At 37.8% G+C, this 23,751-nt stretch overlaps 1 protein-coding gene across 1 annotated transcript in view; it reads right to left on the minus strand.

Moving 5' to 3' along the window:
• LOC149064455 (maltase A2-like) overlaps nucleotides 1–23,751 on the minus strand; it is a 109,494-nt gene that overhangs the window by 77,179 nt on the left and 8,564 nt on the right. Inside the window, exon 2 of the mRNA XM_089255031.1 lies at nucleotides 2,498–2,871. Coding sequence (XP_089111157.1) covers nucleotides 2,498–2,871 — 374 coding nt within the window. The remainder of the gene's footprint in view (nucleotides 1–2,497; nucleotides 2,872–23,751) is intronic.

Below are 23,751 nucleotides of genomic sequence, written 5' to 3' on the forward strand. Positions count from 1 at the left end.
AAAGAGTAGGTGTGCACCAGATATCAGGTCGACCGCAGTTATTCAGAAGGGTCTTGACTGAATTTGCCCAGTTTTCCGAATCTGTGTGACGGCAGAGTTCAAGAAAGCAAATTTTTGGTAGACGATTTTCGTCCATTGTTTGAAGCCTAAGCCAATACGTGATAAGTTGGTTAAACATTTGAGTGGCAATGGGGTGGCGACCAAGCTCAAGTCTAACAAGATAACCAGGACAATATTTGCTTATATTTAATTTAACTTTTTCAGGAAGCTCGTATGAACCCTTTCCAGCATATCAGCATAAAAGAAACCCCAAACCGGTGCAGCATAACATAGAGTAGATCGTAGGAGGCTATCGAATAATTTGAATGCCACACACAGCGAGGGGTTTCTGGAACTACGCAGTAAGTCAAGTAGTTGGTTCATGGCCGCAAAAGCCTTTTTAATCATGAAATTAGCTGCTAATGAAAATTTTCCCGAAGGTGAAAAAGGGAGGTCAAGGTAGACATAGCTACTGGTTATTTCGAGTTTAACAATACTATGTTAATAAACATTTTATAAAAAAATAATATCAGTAAAATTCTCACATTTACTTAAAAAAATATAGCAGTTGTTATTTATATCAGGTAAATTAACAATAATAACACCACGCGCAGAAATCTTTTAATTACAGTTGCTGTTGACACGAAGTACCGAACTCTCGTCTTCTTCATATCTCTACTTAGATAGTGATATTAATCATTTAACATGAAAGTCCCTTTTTTCTTGTTACTGATATTAAATTACTTTTCATAAAAATTAACTGCTATAATTTTAAAGCATACGTGAAACTTTAATTTCTATTATTATTTGTAAAATATCCTTAATATATTATATTATATTCACTTTTTCTATGTAGTACATTATTCAGGAACCAGTTGCCAATTTTAATTGGAGAGTCATAACAGTTTTACGCGATATATATAGATGGCAGAATATCTTCCAGTTCATCTATACTTTTCACATATAATACACACACTATACTCTATACTTATTTTCAATATTTCTAAACAGCACAGTTTTTCTGATAACATTTAATTTTTACCCTTTTATTGGTTATGAACAAAGTTAACTAGAAAATTCACTGTTTTTCCTTGTTGAATAAGTTTACGAGGTATGGACGTTTAGGGCCCGTCTACGGAGTTCTGTGCAGAAAAAAATTCCCCGTATTGGTTTAGGTAGCATGTAATTTTGTCATCACGCCCAGATATCGAGACATTACAATTCTGTGCGCAGGGGAAACAGCAGGTCTGTGCAGGTAAAATAAAAGAGAATGTGCCCCATCTGGAGGAAAACATTATGAGACAAAAGTTAGAAGTTAAATTTAGGGCACAAATCTTTGAAATATTTTTTTTTTCTTTTCCCCTCGAGCATCTCAGTGCTGAGCTCAGATTCCCTAGACTGACATCTCTGGTGGTCCTCCTATATAATGAATTTATAGTTTGAAGCAGCGGTTTTCAATTGGGGCTCCTTGTGCACTCTCCAGGGGCTCCGCGGCCACTTGAGGAAAATAAAAAAAACAGTAAAATTAAAAAAATAATAATAATCATATTTTCAAATAGTGAAAATAAATCAGTAACTTTGATGAGTAATTCAGAAATGGGCATATACGGGGTTCCGCGAGTGAGAAAAGGTTGAGAACCGCTGGTTTAAAGAAAGAAACAAACAAAAATATTACGATTTATTCCGAGTCCTCGAACCTGTGGCCCATGTGGGTGGAGGGAGACGGGTTACGGTGCTCACTTAAACCATTGAGGATGGATGCTTGATTTTGTACTCCGGAGATATATTCACAGACAACTCAGATAAACACCCTGGGATTCAATGATTCGCATTTATTATTTCAGTTTCACCCCCTTGTGGGGGCGCTGCGGGGACCTCAGTCGCATAGGGACTTCCAAGATAAAATCTGGCACAATGGTTAATAACGATAAATAAGTGTTAATATGTAGTGGTGCCTAAGATCTCTTTCATTTTGTCCTGGGGTTATGATGTTGCTGAGACCGCAGTAGTGAAATCTTTGGATAAATGTTCAAAAATTTGTTTGAGTTCCGTAGAGCAGTCCCGTTATGACCAGGGGGTTCCGCGAGAAGCTTTACGTAGGAAACCCTTTGCACTAGGGTATTATGCATAACGAGAGTAAATTATGATGTTAAAGCTTAAATTTCACACACACACACACACAAGTGTTTATCAAATAATTCACAAGGTAGGTACGCTTGCGTAATATGTATAATCATTGGTTAAAGTGGGAATTTTTTTAGTATTCATCAAATTTACCGGCAATTAAATGCACAATTGCCGGTAAAAGTGATGTTTTTTAGTATCTATCAAAAAAATTAATTACGCTTGTATACCATACATAAAGTGATAAATCTATCAAGCTAACAGAGACGAGAAGATTGGCGATTATTCATAACAACCGATTTATCACCATTTACCGTAAGAGAATCTGTCTTACCTGCTGTATTTGAAGACTCCGTCGGTCTCTCCCAAGAGTCGGGCCGAGCACCCATAGTCGCACGTGACGTCGGATGACCCGTCTCCATTACCCTGATGGTTCCCGTTGGACAAATAACCGGCCTGTCCGCCGTGGACGAAGTCGTTCGGTAGATACCTCGTGAAAGGTGAGAAGTTCCCCGCGCTTGACTTCTGGGCATTGCTCTGAAGGTCTTCCAGCAGCACCGGAATCGGTAATGGTCTTGACGAACTTGCCCGACGTGGTTGCTCTTGTTTCGACCCGTTCAAAACCAGGGGTGGGGGTTCTGTTGCACCCGATGAATCGACGATCGACGATAGTTTCTGATACGTGACTTGGGCATCCGCCGGATTCATCTGTAAAGAAATAAAATATCCAGAAATTTTACGAGACTGGAAATGAAAAAACCCGGGTATTACATTATAAACGTTTTAGGCCGGAATTACACTATAAAAGTTTGACAAAAGATATTTTACAAAACTGGAAAAAAAATCACTCAACAAGTTTATTGGTTGTATCCTCAAATGTAACCGATACGCTTATTGGTTGCATTCTTCAAGTTTTATAAAAGGGGTCATTCAAGTATTACGTCAGCTTTGGATTTGCTGACTTTTTGATGACAAGGGGGGGGGGGTTGAAGGTTGCTTACGTCATCAACCAACCCTTTTTGAAGATATGAGATATTCTAAGCTGCTGACGAAATTTTGCTGACAAGGGGGAGGGGAGGGAGTCAAAAATAGCTGAAAATCTGCTTACGTAATACTTGAATGGCCCCAAAGAAATTTAAAAACGTTTATAGTGTAATCCCGGCCTTAGACAAAATCGCGTGACTGCCTTTGAAAAAATCACGGACTTTATATACATGGCCCATCGAATTGTGCCACAATCAAGGTTATTTTCGATGAGTGTGCCACTCTATGAATTTTAGCGCGCACACCATGCGTTTCGTTTTTACGGGACACCTGCATTCTCTCTCCGTTCCTGCAAGATGTTTTTTCAGGTGTCCTCTTATTATTAAAAACACTCCACACTTAAAAATGTTTAGTTTGTCACTCTATTGAGTACTGAGTTTTTATTTTTGAGTCATAAATTCGAAAATTTCATTGTCCCAATGCGAATTGTGTGTGTATGTATAACCATAATACATCGGTAGAAGTTCATCTTATCTATACCATGTTGGGCATAGACATCGGAATCCGAGTACTCAGGTTGCTTGCTTCCTCCCTCAATAAACCTGTAAGCGCCTTCAGGAATTCCCGGATACATAATGTATGTCCTCCATATATATTATCCCGAATCTCGTACACATGGGACGTGCAGCAACTTCTCCCAAAGATGAAAAACCGAATAGAAACGCACTGAATATAGAGTCATCACTTCATTAAGTCATTTTACAAAGTCATCACGCAATTGTTATTTTGAGAGTGCCTACCATACTAAATACAGATTTAACAGCCTACACGATCATCATTCATAAGGAAATCAAACTCATTTTGATTAAAAAATATATTTTTCTTTTTTAATTTTTCAGAAGCGTACGTATGCCACTTGCGATACTATGGCGTGCGACTTTCGGCTCGCGTGCCGCAGTTTGGCCACCCCTGATCTACAGGCATATGCATGACAGATATAGTGGAACCTCCCACACCGGACACTTCCCGACACACCTTTCGTTAACGAACTCTTTTATGCCATTGAGATACTGAATGTATTTTTTCCTCCCATTAACGGAAACTCCTCGTTAGCAGACAAACATTTTCGGCCCCGTGTGTGTCGGTTATCGAGAGGTTCAGCTGTAGCAGCACCAGAAAGAACACGGAACAAGCACAACATCGACAACAATAGAATACACGATAAAGACATGCGTTAGACATACACTCACAACACACGTTCCGGCATGTACCGATTTGTCAGAAAATGTGTAAGAGGTGGTGCATGGACGGTAAATTAGTAGTAGTGTCCATAGACACGTGTTGCGCGATTTTGCTTATGAGTGTGGACATTTTTTCCCCGTATATTCATGAAGGAAATTTGATGTGTACACTCAACACGATAAATACTTGGGCTGAGTGTATATAAATATTTTCCCACCGGAACAAGTTTCGCGGGCTGGATGGTAACCCCGAGTTTGTCCCGCTGGTCGGAAGTTGCGCATTCCTGGTCTAAGACAATCGTGTCTATACACAATCGCAGAACATTGCCTATAAACATGTGTCGCGTGATTTTGTCTATGAGTATAGGCATGAAACATGAAAAATTGAAAGCATTAGAAACATGATATCGATTCCCCCATAATTGAAACAAGGATAAAGATTTTTTGTCTGTTTCGCTATCGAACTTTGAACAAAGGCTGACACTCTTTCCACTGCCAATTTATAGACAGGTTGGTGGGGGAGGGAGGAAATGGAAAGCGTGTTTGGCTACAAAAACAATTACAGTGCAATAGCTGCCAAAATAAAAGGGTTAAGGAAGCAAGAAAACGTCGAAATAAAGGACATCAATTAAGGCGAGATATCTCGTGTTTGCTGTTATAAGGGTTCAGTGTAAACGTAACTTTAGCAGCTTGTTCTCAGTTCAGCACAATACAGAATCGCTGGAGAAGCAACCCTAAAAAAAAAGGTGAAATGATGGATAAAGTAATCATTCTGAACCAAATGTAACTGGAGGTGATTCCTTCACTGTAGTTCATTTCATATCTCCAATACATGAGAAATTACTGCAGCGTTATAATTTTAAACCTTATCATTATAATTTGGAATACCATTAATACCATTATTACACTGGTTAACAATGGATATTGCAATTAAAATGGCATATATGTTGCGGTAAATGCAATGAATCGGTTACGAGAAAGCAAATCGGTTATTATGCATACTTACCAATCGTCTTGATAAGTTGGATGAATTTATCACTTTTTTTTACAGGTGAATATGCATAATAATCATGCGTCGTTGGTAAATTTGATAAATACTTGAAATGCACCGCCTTTGCGGTGATTTTACATAATGTCCTAATGTAATTGGTGCGTTTGATATAAATAAGATAGAAATTCCAAATAGGTCTAGTATATGTGATGAAAATAGTTTGGCCCTGATATAATGATGAGAAATTTTACGATCGTATTCTGATACAATGATACAATGACATGTATGAATTATCATGTACAGTGCATCATATAGTACGATTTATAACATTAACCAACCTTTCGGGAATTATGCGTAATCGCCGGTAAAAGTCATAATTTTTTAAATACTTATTAACTTTACCATCGACGCTAGGGTGCTATGCATAATCGCCGGTAAACGTAATTTATAGAAATTTATAAAATTTACCAACGACGCTTGGGTGTTGTGCATAATCGCCGGTAAAAATGATTAATTTAGGGAAATTTATCAAACTTACTAAAATGTTCTGCGGTTATGCATAATAACCGGCTAGTATGAATAATAACCGGATTTATCACATTTACCGCAACATATATACAATGAAATTCTAATTACAGTAAAACCTGTCTTTAACGGAATTGACCTGTATTAAGCGGAAGCCTTTCTTCAAAAAAATCTTAGTTCCGTGATTTTAACGCTAAAATACACATTCAAAATTCTGTACTGAAAACGAAACCTGTCTAACACGGAAACGGAAAAGAAACCTTGCACGACGAGAATCGACATAATAGCAATATGGATATAACAAAAAACCTGTAAATAATATCTTCAATAATGGAAAATCATGTTCATACGTTTAATGTTTACGTTGGAACGTTTTGTATTTTCTTTTAAGTAAAAAAAAAATACAAAACGCAATCCGTTCCCTCCTCTTAACGGAAAATTTCATACAAACACAACGAATGTATAAACCAATAAGGCCAAGGGAATGACGCAAAATGTTGAAGTGCTACTCTACCGAAATTTTTTTATTAAATCTCTACTTGCCAATGTGAGTTCCGCATCATCCACCTCAACAGTAGCAATAACTGTTTCCGAATATGGTGCTGTGATTTTAATAAGCCCTATGCATATATAGTAAGGCAGTTTCTTCTTGAAATTGCTACGGAAAAGCAAGTCTATCTGCGGGAGAAATCAGTGCAAGGGCTGATATTCCAAACGATATATGCAGGACAAAATTGCATGTGAGCTGCTTTTCGTGATCGCACAGTGCTGAGGATTACATAAACATAGACGACAAGGCAATACAAACTCAACCTCACGCGGCAAATATAGGCACTTTCATTGAAAATTTTAGCGAAAATCAAAAAGAAGAGGATGAAGATGAGATGAATGTCGTCATTTTCAGAAGAAAAAAACCATTGCAGCGTGATGTTTCATGCAGATGTTGTCAAAAATCTTCAAAGAACAGCAGAAATTTTGCTTTATAGCAAACATAATGACTTAGACATTTTTTGTACGATTTCTGCAACAAAACTGTTTACTGAATTCAGGCAGCAAAGGGTGTGAACTGCATACATCTTATTAACCATTGGAGAAAATTAAAATATATTCATTTATTTATAGCGATAATTTAAACGTAATTTAATCGTTTTTACCTTTTTGCTCGCCGATGTACGTAGTTAATGTACGTAATAGATTGTATATAGTGTAATATTGCAGTAAAATGCAGTATGTATTATATTTTTAACAGATAATGTATCATTATCTATTTTAATACTTTAATGTAAGTATTTATTTTAAAATTATCTACTCTTTTTTTCAATTAATTTATTTTCATTTCAATTTCTTCGAGATCGCTACATAATTTTACACATTATGCCAATTGAACCTCTATCAAGCGGAAACCTGTATTGGACGGGAAAATATCTCGGTGTCTTAAAATTCCGTTGAAGACAGGTTTTATAGTATAATGGTATAATGGTACGAAGTGAAATCAAACTTCGTAGAATTATCCCAAATATAATCGAACAAATTGAAAGGAATTGCAAGTGCTCATCATATTAAGTCGAGGGGAGGGATGTGCATTCATATCTGCTCCAATTACAAATGTGCATTTAGAACAGTATCAATTATCACTCGTATCCGGTAACGCAAAAGCCGTAATGAGTATGTTCTCCTAGATTGAGTAACATGAGTTGAATTGCGACCGAATTGTTTACAATTCTAACGGTAGCAGCATTTATTTCAGGCCCTGTGCTATCCGAAACAGACATTTCTTTCTTTTAAACCGAGCAGAATTTCCAAACCGGTCTATCGCCATGGCCAATTTATTATCGAGTGAGTTGTGCCAGAATTGTTAGCGTATATACCTAAAAGTCTTAGTGCGTATACAGTGTAGTGTCTGATTTTGCAGTGATGCCATCTATAGCACAGAAGTGAAGTGTGATGATTGAATATTTGTACCCTTGTAGACCTGTTGCTTTCTGTTGGGAGACTTTTTTAATGGGGAGATCGCCTCGAAACATACACTGACCGTGATTTCTTTAAAGATTGTCCATTTGGCAGATATTGCATGTACCAGTACCCAAATGACTACCGGAAGATTCACAGAAAATTGGCCGACAACAGTTCACCATCACACAATTCACCGAAAGGAGGGGAAAATTATTTTACAGACAAACAAATAGCCACCGAGAGATATAATGAGTGATATAATGAGAGAGAAAGTCAGTGAGCAAGTGGGTGAACGACTGAGAAAGTGATCCTGTCAGTTAGCAAGTAAGATTTCGAGCTTGTGAATGAGCAGTGAGTACTGCATAAATAAGTTACCACGTCAGTTTGTGAGCGACTTGGAGCGAATGAGGAAATGGGAGTCAACAATTGAACGAACGCAAAAGTGAGAAAACAATTGAATGAGCGAGGAAGTTAGTGAGCAAGTAAGTGTGCAAGTGAATTACTCCATCACCTTTTTCTGACTCGTTCACTGATTCCCCCACTTTCTCACTCGCTCAGTCACTTGCTCACCTATTCGCTCGCTCAGTCAATTATTCATTCATTCGCTCCAACACTTACCACTTTCTCACACACTCGCTCCCCGACTCGGCACCCACTCGCTCGCTCAATATCACTTTCTCACCCACTTCTTTGCTCAATCACTTGCTCACCCACTCGCCCCCGGTACACTCACATGTTCACCAACTTCCTCACTCATTATTCACTTTCCCACTGATTCGATATGTTTCTGGTGAATAGTCTGTTGTCGATTCATTTTTCTCCATCGGTGAATTATGTGGTGGTGATTTGATGTCGGTGAATTTTTTGTACACGCTACAGGAAAGCATATGTTTTAACTTGGATTATAACTCCACGCCACATTCATATACGTGGAACCGGTTGGCCATCTCGCCGAATTGGGGCACTTTTAAAACACGGCGGTGTTCTAATAGCCGTTTCGAATCGGCTTTGAGCTGATGGACACTAGAATTTGCCACAACAAAATAATCAGGATTTGAAAAAATAAAATGGATAATCCATCAGCAAATGAGTCTTCCTATTCACACAATCCTCAAACAGCAGTAACAACATGCTCAAAAGTTCAGAACTAAAATTTTCAGAATGCACATGATTTTTCAGAAAAAGACTTTCTTCAAATTTTCTACTCAGCCAACTATTTTCCTTTTTGTTTTGTGAATACAGCGATACCCCTTAATGTGATCAGATCGAGACTAAAAGTTTCTGATAACAATTACCGATTGATAACTATGTTACTGCCAAATTCCGAAATTGGCCAGATCACGAATTGACGAATTTTTTCGTTAATTGGCACGGCTAATGTCTGAATTTCGGGCTTTGGCCAGCCAGTTCGCGAAGTGGCTGGTGATCCCCGGCCAAAGTCCAATAAAAAAAGACATGATTTGGTGTCACCGCCCGGTTGGCTTATTTTTTCGTGGTAATTATATCATATTCAACTATGGCAACCCTTCATATCGCAGTCACGATGCGGTAATCATTTGTTATCATTTTTAAATTTGACATAAAACTATATTATTATACAAATAGTTTTTGCCCTCAAACTGTTTTTTTCTTTACGTCACATGGAGCTAATCCAATACAGATACTATACAGGGTGATTCAGGAAAGATAGGAAAAACGGCGTTTGCGTTTCATGTTGGACTATGCATTCTTTGATTACAATTGTTAGTCTTAGTAAAGTTTCTCAAAGTTTTTCCCATCTTTTCTGAATCACCCTGTATATAGCCATGCATAGCACGTTGGTGATGAAAAAATAATTGCTTTGGCGCCTACCGGACCATCTTACATCAGCACATCGAACTTTGACCAGGGATCTCCTGCCACTTCGCGAATTGACCGGCCTGAATCATTCCGGCAAATCGGACTTTAGCCAAAACTCTCCACCACTTCGTGAAGTGGCCGAACTTCAGAATTTGGAAGTAACAACTGTATCCGGAAAAATTCCGGCTGATAGTAGGATGATTATATGCCGCGTTTGGTCGAACAGGACGTATGAAAACGGGACACTACTCCGCTTTTCTCTCCCACATAACAGGTTTCAAAATGTTAAATCATGCATTTTTTTTCAATTGTTCTAAGACAGGATTTATATTTCCCTTTAAGCTGAAATCTTCTCTTTTTAATACAGAATTTATACAGAACTTGTGAGGAGTTATAATGGAACTGCCTGATGTATCAAGAATTACGATACTTTTGTGAATGCATGGTTTGCTCTACAGCAACGGTTTTCAAACTTTTCTGACTCGCGGAACCCTTTTCAGTATATAATTTCTCTGGCGGAGCCCTGTTTGACTCGAGGAGTCCTTTTCAGTATACCATTTTTTATGGCGGACCCCCCGCAGACCCGCTTTCTTATTTATCAATCAAACTTACTGATTTATTTTATTTTCCTTGAGTCACCGCTGAGCCCCTGAGAAGTGCACACGGAGCACCGGTTGAGAACCGCTGCTCTACAGAAACCTAGAGAAAGTCTTTCGGACGAAGAACTGTAAATGTGGTCAGTTGAAACAAGCTAACCATGAACTGAAGAAAGGGATTTTTTTTCTAAACTACACATGCCTTCACCACAGACCAGAGAATAAATTACAATAGAATCGCTACACGTACCTGGATCATAGCGGCTATTTTGACCCGACCAAGTCATTGCAAATAGAGCACGAAAGTGTTTGTCAATAAGGGAGCCTTCTGACCTTCTACATGGTCTTGTAGTTTGACAACGATAACTTATAGAGAAAAAAATTGGTCAGGATCATATTTGGTTTCGAAATAACCAAAAAAAAACCAACTTTCTACGAAAAATGATAACATAAACTGAAGTCCTGATAAGTATAAATGATTTTTTCCAATGTTATGATGTTGGTCGGTTCCTTACTTCCCGAAAGTAGTGACGTACCTTAAATATAACATTATCCGTACTTTTAATAAATGACGTCTGCTGTGCTTTTATTTAGACGTGACCAAAATATTCTCCACAATCTTCTCAGTCCGCGGGGCAGATACGTGAAAATTCAGCCGCTCGCGGGTCATGAACGTGTGTGTATATGTAGGGTGACCCGTTTTTTATGTTACATTCACGTAATTTTGTGGTCGTCCCAACTTTTCATGAAAAAAATGTCCCGTTCTTCCCCCATTTTATTTTCAGCGAGGCTTACTTGAATTTCTGAGACAAGAATTAGGATTATTTTCATGAGTTATAAATTACAAATTTGACTATTTTTTTTGTCTTTATTTGGCAATTTTGCCTGCCTTTGACAATTTTTTGGCTGTAATTGGCGAATTTACTTGTTTTTTAAAACTTTTTTTCGTTTAAACTTAAGTGGCAATTTCTCTTGATATTAACAATTGTTTTTTTTTTTTTCTGTGGTTGGTAAACTTGCCTCTGACGAATTTTTCCACTGAAGTTGGTGACCTCGCTTGCCTTTGAAATTTTTTTTTTGGCTGTTAATTGACAACTTTACTACAATTTGACAATTTTTTGCTCTGTAATTGTCGACTGTACTTTCTTTGAAAAAAAAATTTGGCGATTATTGGTGAGATAACCCGTATGGGTCGCGATTTCTCCTCAAATTTATGAACGAAATATGGCCAGCAAAGGCATTTATAGTGTTTTGTGTATATTGGCGCTTTTCTACCGGGACATCTTTCGCGTTCCGGATGGAGCCTCTTGGCGGGCCACATTTGGTTCGCAAGCAAGAGCATCGCCTGTTGTACAAAATGATATTTGGCGTCCTTCAGGCACGCAGCAATAAACTACCATAAATTATTTATTCATTCTGAAGAAACATGTAAAACATGTAAATACATAAAATCGGCAAGCGAAAGAAAAAAAATCCATAAACACATGGGATTGTCATCATTCCGATTCCCGTAATGATATTTCACGGGATATACTGAGAGAAAAATAAAAGCCAAGTAAATGTCATTAAAATAGTTTTTCTGATAACGAAACACATGGGCATTAATGAATAGAAAAACATGAATCATGAGAGACCCAACAGTAATTTCTTTCTAAAGAAAAATCGGGACTCTTCGATTAATTTGAAAGAAATTTCCATCTCTGAGAGGATTATTTTCTTCCAGTTCCTATAAAATAACGTAAACTTTATTTTTTTTTTTGTTTATCCTCTCTCTCTCATAAATTCCTGATTACCTCAGTGCATAGCCTAATAATTGGCCATGGCAATAACAATTTTTTTCCCCTCTTTTCAGGATAATAACCATACTGGCAATCTTTGAATCCAATTTTTCCTTCTCTCCTAGGATCTTCGTTTGATCGCTATAGCGCGGGAATTTAATGACAGGCACTTTGGCACGTATCAAGCAGTGCCAATGGGACCATGAATAAGATGCGAGAAAAGAGTAGATGCACAAATAGGATGTAAAGTACGGCATCATTATATTTACTTTTTACATGCTTCGTTCATACCAAAATATACATGAGTTTATTTTTTTTTGTCCATTAATTTGCTTATGATAACAAAGTTCCTATATTATGCGAGAGGAAAAAAATCTGGCGAGAGAACCGAAACTAAAAATTGGGATTCATTTAATATAACAGCGTTGCTGTTGTAGAAAAACTTCCCGAATAATTTTTTTCTTGCGGATCGTTTTTAGTAGAATTTTCCTTCTGTTAATCATCAAAGTTTATAACTTCAGTCGACGCCGCTTATTCGGAAAATGCTATCTTTCGAGTATTGTTATCTTTAAAGCTCGGATTATATGCATTAAAAAAAGGCGAAATGTGCTCTAAATATATGCAAATATGCAATTAACAATGGCAAAATATGCACCGAAAAATGGCAAAATGTGCACCGAAAAATGGCAAAATGTGCACCGAAAAATGGCAAAATGTGCATTTAAAATACAACAGTATGCGTTTAAAAATGCCTGAGCATGCATTAGAAATGCGTAAAAACCGAAAATATTACACAAAATCCCTGAAAAAGTTGAAAATTTCGAAATATGTACCAACGCATATGGAAAAATATACATTGAAAAAAATCAACGTGTAAAAAAAGCAGGTATATGTTATTAACATGCATATATTCTATTTCTTAGGCCGGCATTAGACTGCTAAAGATTTAGAATATTTATAAAACTTGAAAAATGCGTCTAATAAGCGTATCGGTTAGATTCGAGCGAATGTAACCAATTATCTTATTGGTCGCTTTTTGTTTTCAAGTTTTGTAAAAGTTCATCAAACTTTTATAGTGTAATCCCGTCTTTAGTGCATATCCATTTACAAAAAATATCTCCACATAGGTATATACTGCTGGGCCGGAACTAGGGAGGGAAGGGCAACTGCCCGGGCGGCAAACTTTAGGTGAAAACAATGAACTCTATTATGAAATTAGTGAAATTTAAATTCGTGGGGGTAGCAAAATCATATTTGCCCCGGACGGGAAAAACCGTAGTCAACCCTGATATACTGCTAGGAGCAAATAACTTCTACAAATTTTATATTTAGGCATTTTTTTTAGTTTGTTGTAACTGCTCAGTAACGAAATGCCAAAACCAAAAGAATTTCAACACTATTTCTAAAAAAACTGAACATTTTTGTCACATTTCTAGAAATAGCGTTGTATCAGTATCTATATTAATTCACTAAATCTCTCACCTGCGGAAAAAAAGACCCGATATCATGAAAATATTATGAGCAATTATTTATTTGAAATATTATTTTAGAAAAGTGAGTTGAGCTTAAATAGAATTTCAAAAATATTTTGAAAATTATTTAATTTTGTGCATCTATATGCATTAATGCTAAAAAAAGGACACACACACACAACGTTTCCCACGTTCTTTTCTTTTATTTGCAAGCACATTGCACATTAGTGATTTTGGCACGATGGAGCCGATATAGAGATTATTGTACAAGTAGAATTTGTTAAAATTACATCGTTTGATAGATAGTAATTAGCTCGGCCGAATAAATGAATTCTTATTTCTAACATATTTTTCAATAAAAATGAATTTCTTATTTGGAAATTTTTATTTTGGAGAATCTCTCGCAATTCCGCTAGTTCATTGACGCAAACCCATGTGGGGTCGCGACCCACGGTTTGTGCACCACTGCTCTAGTTGTCACTTTTGCAAAGAACGGAACAAACCAATAAAATAACATGGGAAAATTCGTTTATTGTTATCGGGGACTTCGATTTATCTTAACCTTTTTTTTTTTCGTCTAAAATTTTTTTGTGGATTTTGTGTGTGTGTGTGTGTGTGTATGTGTGTAAAGCTGAGGTTAAACCCCCCGCAAAGTCATTTTCCCCCCGCAAAGTTATCAAAGTTATCAGCCAGCAAGACTATTTTGAAGGGTAGAAGGTGCTCTTTCCCTTCCCTTTCATTGTTGGCAAACTTTTCCATACTTGATGTCGTAATCGGTCCGTATTCATGTACGTCTGGACTTATTTTGCAATGGCTTTTGTTTAGTGAAGGCAGACGTATGACGAACACAAAGAACTGATCAGTTCTTGATTTCGTTAAATGCGGAAAAACCGCATTCAACGCTGTTCTTTCCAAAATTTCCTCCGCTTTTCGAATTCGAATATCTCTGTGAATATTTCACTTAGAGACATGAGCTTTTTTCTTTTTTAGCATCAGGAGAGACAGGACAACAACTTTCCAATTGGAAGTTAGAGCATGGGGCACCGAATAAAAAAATTCGATTTCTTATTTTGTGGCACACTGTATTTTCACCCTCAAAACTGATGTAGGGTAATTTATTCACGCCTGTTCAGCATTTTTTAAATTGGAATGATCTACGATGGACGGTTGATGAGATAAAACCCGTGCCGGCACTTACAGGACATCCTGTATAGCAGCTGTATTAGATTAGCTCCATGTGACGAGAGAACAAAAAACGCGAAATTTCAGAGAAAAACTCTAAGAACAATTATATAAACATATAGTTTTTTGGCCGAATTTTAGAGGGGGGAGGAAAGGATTACCGTGCATCATTACTGCGGCTTGATGGTTGCCATAACTAATGTGGATATAATTTTCACGAAAAACAACGCCAACTTGACGATGATCCCGAATCATGTCTTCTGTTATCGAACTTTGGCCAGGGATCACCGGTCACCTCACGAAGTGGGCAGTCCCGTTGGCCAATTTCGGACTTTGACCGTAACATATACAATACCTTAAACAGTTATGAAATTTGTAACAAGCCTCATGCCATGTAAAATATTTTGCAATTTAAAGTATAGGGGAGACCGCAGTACCTTAGGACTGTTATACCTGCGAACATTTTTATGATAAAATAAGGGTCAAAGTAAACAAAAATACATTTCATCTCTGTAATTTTTTAATCATTACTTGTCATAGTCGTAATTTATAATCGAAGTTTCGTTGATTTATTTTGATTTTAAAATCATCGAAATCGTAACCTACCTGTTGCTATCTCCCTTTAGAGAATAAAGTAGCTTAGCCTTCGGACACTCTCAGGCTGCGCACATACAGGGACGAAGAGGTACGCGGCAGACGAATTGCGACTAAGAAGAAAAAATTGCATAAGGGTGCAGGAAGAGATGTCCGCACACAGTAAAGGAGGAAAAAGGATAGAGAAAATGAACGGGGAAGGGAATTCTACTGTATAAGGGTGTGTGATGATGATCACTCCGCAAAAGTTCTTTTTTAATAAAAAAAAGGAGAAAACGGGCCAATTCACACATAGCGAAAATTAGCAGATCGAGACAAAAACAAACTTGTTTCTTCAAGTCGTGCACCTCGTGAAGCTGCCTCTTTCTCCCCTTTGCCTCGCTCCTACAGTATGTGCGGTGTAGAACAAAACAATATTTTCGTCGCTAATCTCTATTATACACTCCCGTACCTCTTGGTCACCCTACTGCGTGCACGGTCTAAGATGGTGTACTTTCGGACACCGAAAAACAAGCCCTTGAAGAAGCCTTTTTTTGCAAAATGGCTAAGAAGAGTTGCTCTAAAGCCAGGAACGTAACGTAGCAAAAAGAAAACAATGGGTGAAAAACGATGCTCCAAGTTCTTACGACGACTCGGATAAAGTGATTTCGTTATCGGGATCCACGGGTTATGATTTATTACAAATGGGGTGAAGAAAGCACAGTGAAGAAAAACAGTGCATAGGCGTATAAAATAGTACAAAAACTACCTTTTTATATTATGTCCGCAGGTAAATCCGGGTGTGTCTGTTAGTACAGGGCGTCCATAATAAAAAGACCCTATTTTAAAGTAGCCTGCAGGTGAAACCAGTCATCAGAAAAATGTGAAATTTTGTGGAGGACTTAACGAATTGATGGGAATGTGTTTCAGGGAGAAAAATAATTAGTTTCCCATCTCGCCACCAGTGGGTGTTTCACTTTGAATATCTATAGTAAACATGTAAATTTATGTGATGTCACGCAGCAGCTGCTATAAAACCTAGAAACATTCGCGGAGATCTTGTTTCTCAATGTTTTTGCTACTCACAATGATGATAAGTTTACGACATCACGCTTTCTTGGTGAAATTGCTTTACCAAAACAGCAATTCCGCATTAACTACTCTACGAAAATATTGGACTTAGAAGAGGATTCGAAAAGGTCCAAGGAATGTTAGAACCTTCGGAGGATGATAACGAAATTTCAAACCACAGGATCGTTGGCTGTTCGTCCTGGGAAAAAGAAGAACCCCCGTTTCTCTATAGACGCAGTGCAGGAGGTTTCGCTTCAGGTGGAAGAGGGGACAGAGCTTCAAATTCTCGTGGTATGTGAGGTAGTATCAGGCGTGTAGCAGAGGCGTTGGATATGCCACGTTTAACTGTCCATAAGATCATGCGGAATATCTTCAGATATAATACATACTAACTTTCACTTGTGCAGCGGTATCTTCAACATGACTATGACGCTCGACTCCGGTTCTCACTGCGGTTTCTAGCTCGCGTTGAGGTCGATCAGAATGGCCTTGGAATATCCTCTGGACTGGACAGACGAAGCGCATTTTCACTTGGATGGTGCAGTCAATACTCACAACTGCCGAATTTGGGAACCAGAAAATCCGCACCCAATCTTAGAGGTTCCGTTGCATCCACCACCAAAAGCGACGGTATGGTGCGGATTTACTGCATCATTTATTCTCGGTCCCTACTTCTACGAGGAGTTATGTTCTACAGGTCCAGTGGGATATATTCGATCACCGGGAAGCGATATGCATTGCTGTTATAGAACGAAATTGTTTCGACTCTGCAAGCATGTCACTGTCTTGCAGACACAAATCTTTACGCAAGACGGAGCTCCTTCAGACATTGCAGTGTGTGTTAAGAATGTTCTTAAAACACATTTTACAGAAGAACGTGTCTTCAGCCGGCATCTCCCTATACTATGGCTTCCCCGATCCTCGGACCTTAATCCATGCGATTTTTGGCTTCGGGGGCATTTGAAACATCTGATGTGACAATCCAAGAACATTACCTGACCTTAAAGATGGAATTTCACGCCACGTGCTGAATTTCTCGTACATACTTCGGTCAGTTGGGGAACATGCCATCTTGCGATTTCACATGGTATCTCAAAATGATGGCCATCATGTGGAACATGTTTTGTTCCAGTAACAATTGTTAAAATTGTAAACGTTTGGCTAAATGTGTCATTTCTTAATAAAACACCCCTCTGGTGCCGTCATGTGCAACGATGTTTATTCCCCCGAAACAAATTCCCATCACTTCATGAAGTTCGAAGTCCTCCACAAAATTTCACAATTTTCTGATTACTGGTTTCGCCTGTAGGCTACTTTAAAATAAGGTCTTTTAATTATGGACGCCCTGTACATCAAATTGTTCTGCCTAAAGATAAACATTTTCTTCTAATTTTGAATTTTTGAGATTTCAATATACGTAATAAAGTGTGTATAGTTTCTAGTTTCCGATAAGTCGACCTGCTAGATAAAACAAAATACAATAAAATCTGTCTTCAACGGAACCTGTATTAAGCGAAAACCTGTCTTTAACGGAAAAAAATCGTGGTCCCTTGATTCCAATGCCAAAATATACATTAAAAAAACCTGGATTAAATGGAAGCTGTCTAACGCAGACACGGAAAAGGAAATTTTACCCTTAAACAGAAAATTTCACACAAACACTTCGACTGTTTCACGAACAAATGACCAAAGGATCATACAAAATATTAATTCTATCGAAGTTTTTAATGCAATGACTGCTTGTCAATGCGAGGTTCTACTTTACCCACCCTTAGATTTGTGAAAACCGTTACCGTACTTGATGCTGTGGTTTTTGAAAAGCCACATGTAGTGAAACAGTTGCTTTCTGAAATTGCAACACAAATTTTCGGAAAAACAAGTTTTTCTAGAGGAGAAATCAATGTAATGGTCAGATTTTTAAATGATATACAATGACTTACAAAATTGTATGCAAGCTGCTCTCCGTGAACGCAAGTGCTGAGCCGGGCCGGAATTAGAGGAAGGCGAGGGGGGGGGGGACAAATTTCTCGGGCGGAAAATTTTACGTGGGAAAATCATCGAATTTAACAGTGGTCGGGGCAGCGCGAAATCATGTTGCCCCCCACAAAAATCCTAGTTAAGGCATGTACCAACCAGCGGCCTAAGTGGTAAGATACCCTCCTTTACTATGAAGGTTGCCGTCAAGGTCTATGGATTCCAATCCAGCCAAGGAACTTCAGAAACAAGGCATAAATCACAACCAGAGCCTAGGGCGACCACCGATTGATGGCGCCTTCATTTCCCAACAAACTTCACTGGTTGGAAATTTCCGTATGGCGATATATGGCCCGGAGTTGGTGTGCGGTAAAGTAGAAAATGTACAAACTGAACCTGACAAGACAGATATCGGCACCCCCCACCCCATTGAAAATTTCAGAAAAGACAAGAAGAACGTAAATGTTTCGAATGTGGGGTGAAGTTTCTTACAGATGCTGTGAAACCCTAAACATTTATTTATTTATTCACGTCTCAACAGTCAAGGATTGCCCAATTACAGAGATGTACAAGAGAAGAAAAATACAAAAACACAAATACAACAAAATACAAAAAAAAAAAAACGAGTGGAACAATAGAAATACATACGGAAGAGCATAATAACATGAATATTCAATATTCACACGTAACTTTTAAGAAATTCTCTTATAGTTGAATTGAACATATCGGGTTTCACATCGCACTGATTATATATATTGCACATCTCAAAAATAGGGGACCGTCGTAAAATATTTGTTCGCGGTTTAGAGAGGCGAAAAGTTCGCCGAACAGGCCTATTTCCAATTGGCACAGAAAAATCAACAAGTTGAAGAAGGTAGCAGTCATCAATTATATTATTGACAATTTTATACAACAAAGCGAAGGTAACTTCTTCTTCGGCATTCCAATGATTGGAAATGGAAAAAACGTCGCAGCTCAGTCGTAGTTACGTCATTGATGTAGACGTGAAATTGCCTGTAAAACATGTAACGTAGAAATCTGTTCTGGACACTTTCTAGAATCAGTGAGTCTAGATTGTTGTGAGGACTCCATATAATAGTGCAGTACTCTAGTTTCGGGAGCGCATAAGTCCTGAAAAGTGTAGCGATTGTTGTGATTCATTTGAAATTATTGCTGCTTCTCACAACAAATCCTAGCAGTTTTAAGCATTTATTGGTGGGAAATCATATATATGATCGGTAAATGCAAGCTTTGCGTAAAAAAAAACACCAAGGTCTTTGATTACGGAAACACGACTGATCGAGACAGCATCAATGGTGTAGTCGAATTCGGTTGATGACAATTTTCTTGTGTAGCTGATGACGTGGCATTTTCGAACATTGAGCTGGAAGAAATTAGCCCCACACCAATCATGGAGAGACTGTAGGTCCCTTTGTAGAGCCATGCAATCTTCCAGACTCCTAACTTCGCGATAAATTTTTTACGTCATCAGCATACATCATACACTTTGATGTACTGAAGCACCGAGGAAGGTCATTCACGAATATTAAGAAATTACAGAGTAAATAATGTACAGTATTTTATTTCCAGTACATTTAAATTAATTAGTTTATTTTGAAGTGATTTATTTTTATTATACTGTACCTCAAACCCGTGTTCAACGTAGGGTTTACAGTAAGGTTTTACTGTATATTTATTATAAGTATTCGAAAAATATATTTATTCGAAATAACTTTCACACACGTTTCCGTCAAATACATGAGCGTTAAAAAAATACTCATATAAATATTGAAAGCGTCGAATCGAATATTTTCTGGTGCTAAATCTAATCTATCTGCGGAAGGATTATTCTTCAATGTCGTTACATATATGCACACATATACGCATTTTAGAAGCATTATACGCCTCAATATACGGTGCACGCATGCATAAAACGGATTAGATCGGAACATAAGAAAAACATTTTCACGGAACGAGAGAAATGATTCCTGATCCTCGCACTTTCGAGAGACATAATAACATCTCGAAATATTCCTCGAATAATATTTTTTAGCTCAAGAACATCTGCAGAAATAATATATATGAAAATAAAATGCCGCGAGTGATCTCAATTCTAAACTCATTTCTTCTCCTTCTTCGTCATCTCTTCCGTTACTCTTAAATATTAGGGGGTACACTTCAGTTCGTATCTATTGGAATGAAATGATATCAGTCGTATCTCTGAACCATTTCTCCTCCTACATTCCATTCCCTCTATTTAGAAATTCCGATGGATGGGAAGGTAGGAATAAAGCCTCGGCCCCTACGTGGCACACGCACATCACATCACAGCAGCAGCAAAATGTCAAGGATCGATCGGAAATGTGTTCTTCATTCTCCATACTGGAAGGAAATACGATGTGCTTGCTTGCTGCTTGCTTGTATGTGTGTACGCGAAAAAAAATAGACTATGTATATAAAAGGTGCTTCAAAGTCTTCAAAATGCAAATTACTTCCGAAAAAGCAGAGCGACGCCCCTCTACTCTCACAGAAAAAAAAACCTATAAGAGAAGGGAGTTCATACGTGCGTATATATATATATCAAGAAATATATCATCCTGTAGTTGTTGTTGTTGTAGGATGGATGGACGAAGGGATCGGGTTGGGGATCGCAGGAACGAAATGAAATATTTTCGAGACTTTTTCTTATGGAATCGCTTTGTATAAATGGATGGAGGATGGGTGGAAAAAAAATGCGAGAGAGAGAATTACGATATCTTGTCAACGTGAGAGGTGTATATTCTCGATTCCCTCTTGCTAAGACATGATCGGAAAGAACATATACTCTCTTCTACTCTCAGCTGGAGTTACCGTGCGGATGTGTATGCACGTGCGTGCATCCGGAGAGTTTGGCAACATTTATCAAGTCGATTGTGCCAATGAAATTGAAACTTTAATGAAGTTTTAAAGTTTCGACTCCGTTGTAAATTTCTCATGCTTTGGGAAGCAGTTTTTCTTGTTATACGTGTTTTAGAATAATAATTAGTTAACTAGAGAGAACATCTCTTTACGCGATTTACATATATATAAAAAAACTACAATACATACGGAAAACGGGCTTTATGCAGAGATGCTGCTTCCTTGGAAAAACAAATTTGTCCCCGCCTTCACAGGGACTCATGCTCTACCACGAAGCTGTCAAAGCATAAAGAATATATCTTCCCTGAGAGTGTGTATATGCTGAATGGCAGCGTGCGATGGACAGTGACAACAATCGGCTAATTGCTTGTAAATGATATCGGATCCACAAGATGGCGAAATATATGTAGAGAAAGATGTCATCTTCACTTGTTCATGCAAGATATACGGAAAACTGGCGAAATGTAGAGATGCTGATTTTTCGGAAAGAAAAAAAATTAATCTCTCCTTCTACGCGGACTTGAACCACAGTCTCTCGTATGCCGAACGACTGCTCTACCACTGGTAGTGGTAAAAAAAATTTCCGTGAGTAATCTCACGATTGTGTGTGTAAACGTATCTTTTCTTTTTCTATCGTCATCTCAGTTACTCTAAAATATATTAGCGGGTACTTCAGTTCATATAATTTGAATGCAATGATATTAGTCGTGTCTTAACACTTTTTCCTCCTCCATATACACGCGTACCTCATTCCGTTACCTCGCTTTAGGAATGGAAGGTGGATATAAAGTTTTGGCCCCTTCATGACACACGCACATCACATCACAGAAGCAGCAGCAACGAAATGTCAAGGATCGATCGGAAATGTGTTCTTCATTTTCCAAAGATGCGACGTGCTTGTATGTATATGCGAAAAACGAAGAATGTATGTATATAAAAAGCGCTTCAAAGTCTTCAAAATGCAAATTACTTCCGAAAAAGCGGAGTGACGCCCTCTACTCTCAGAAAAGAAAAGAAAAAAGTATAAGAGAAGGGAATGCATATGCGCGCGTATATCAAGAAATATCATCCCGTAGTTGCTGTAAAATGGATGGTGGAGTAGAGAGGGATCGTCCAAGAACGAAATGAAATATTTTCAAGACTTTTTCCCATGGAATCGCTTTGTATAAATGGATGGAGGATGGGTGAAGAGGAAAAAAAAGAAATACGAGAGAGAGAGGGAGAATCCTTGACGAGAAAAAGAGACGGGAGCGAATTACGATATCTTGTCGACGTGAGGTGTATATTCTCGACTCCCTTGCTAAGATATTATCGGAAAGAGCGTATATCCTCTTCTACTCTCAGCTGGGATTACCGTGTGGATATATATATGCACGTGTATCCGAAAAATTTTGAGTGGCAACATTTATCAAGTCGATTGTGTCAGTTTAAGTGCTTGAACTTTAATGAAGTTTTAAAGTTTCGACCCCCGTTGTGAATTTCTCGTGCTTTGAGAAGCAGCTTTTCTTACTATGTACGCGAGCGGTATTTTACTCTTACATTGGATCTTTGTCATTTTTCACTTTCTCTCTAGGGGTTCTTCACTTCACCCCTACGATAAGGCTTTTATATGTAGCATCGTAATCATTTGGGAAGCAAGGAAATTTTTCTTGCTTCTATGGATTTATGAAGCAAGGACTTGAGTTATTGCTCTGTGGTCATGATGCTATTAATCACTTTTTTGCTGCCGGCTTTGTATATTTATGATCTCTCGTATATATATATATATATATACATAGATTTTAATATCCATTAGAAATACTTGTTTTCAGAGAGTTAATCATTAGAGAATTGACTTGTGGAAAAGCATAAATAAATTTTCAATCCCATAATATGTGAAGGTTTTTAATTAAAGTACAGGTAGAAGTTTTGGTTGAATTGTTTTTGGTTCGGAACACTTAGGAATTTCGTATCTAATCAAGTCACAGAGAAAGATTTAAATTCACGAGTGAAAATAATTAAAGATTTTAATTAGAACCATAGCTCTAATAACTATGCAAAAAATAAACATTGACAGGATTGATGTGAAATGTAGGCTGAGTAGCTGAAAGATGGCTAATTAGCCAGTGGCTCCAAAAGTTTAGATAGCGATCACATGGGAGAGATAGTGGTGATGCGCTATGGGTGTTGTGAAAGATTTTACAAATGAATAAATGATTGATAAAGAATTTTATTTTCAATTTTTTCGCAACGTAAATAAAGTATATCAAACAAATGTAATTCCTTAACTTTGAATTGTTCTGTTTAACATAGATGTAACCCAAACTTTCTGTTCGATTGCCCCTCCTTCGTCAATTTTTCCATTTTCTCATTACCCGAGCCAACCTATAGGAACCTATACTAAATCATAGCTTCTAATATCCCCCCCCCCCCTTCTGGTTCGTTTCATTGCTCCTAGGGGCTTTTATTGCTCACTTTAAGAAACACTGATGCTGGGATTACGCGAACGTCTCAGTGTGAAAAACACTCAAA

The sequence above is a fragment of the Pholcus phalangioides genome, unplaced genomic scaffold (genome assembly GCF_987345545.1).
Source record: "Pholcus phalangioides strain wild (caught in Gottingen) unplaced genomic scaffold, Ppha-v1.0 ptg000042l_1, whole genome shotgun sequence".
Classification (NCBI taxonomy): Eukaryota; Metazoa; Arthropoda; class Arachnida; order Araneae; family Pholcidae; genus Pholcus; species Pholcus phalangioides.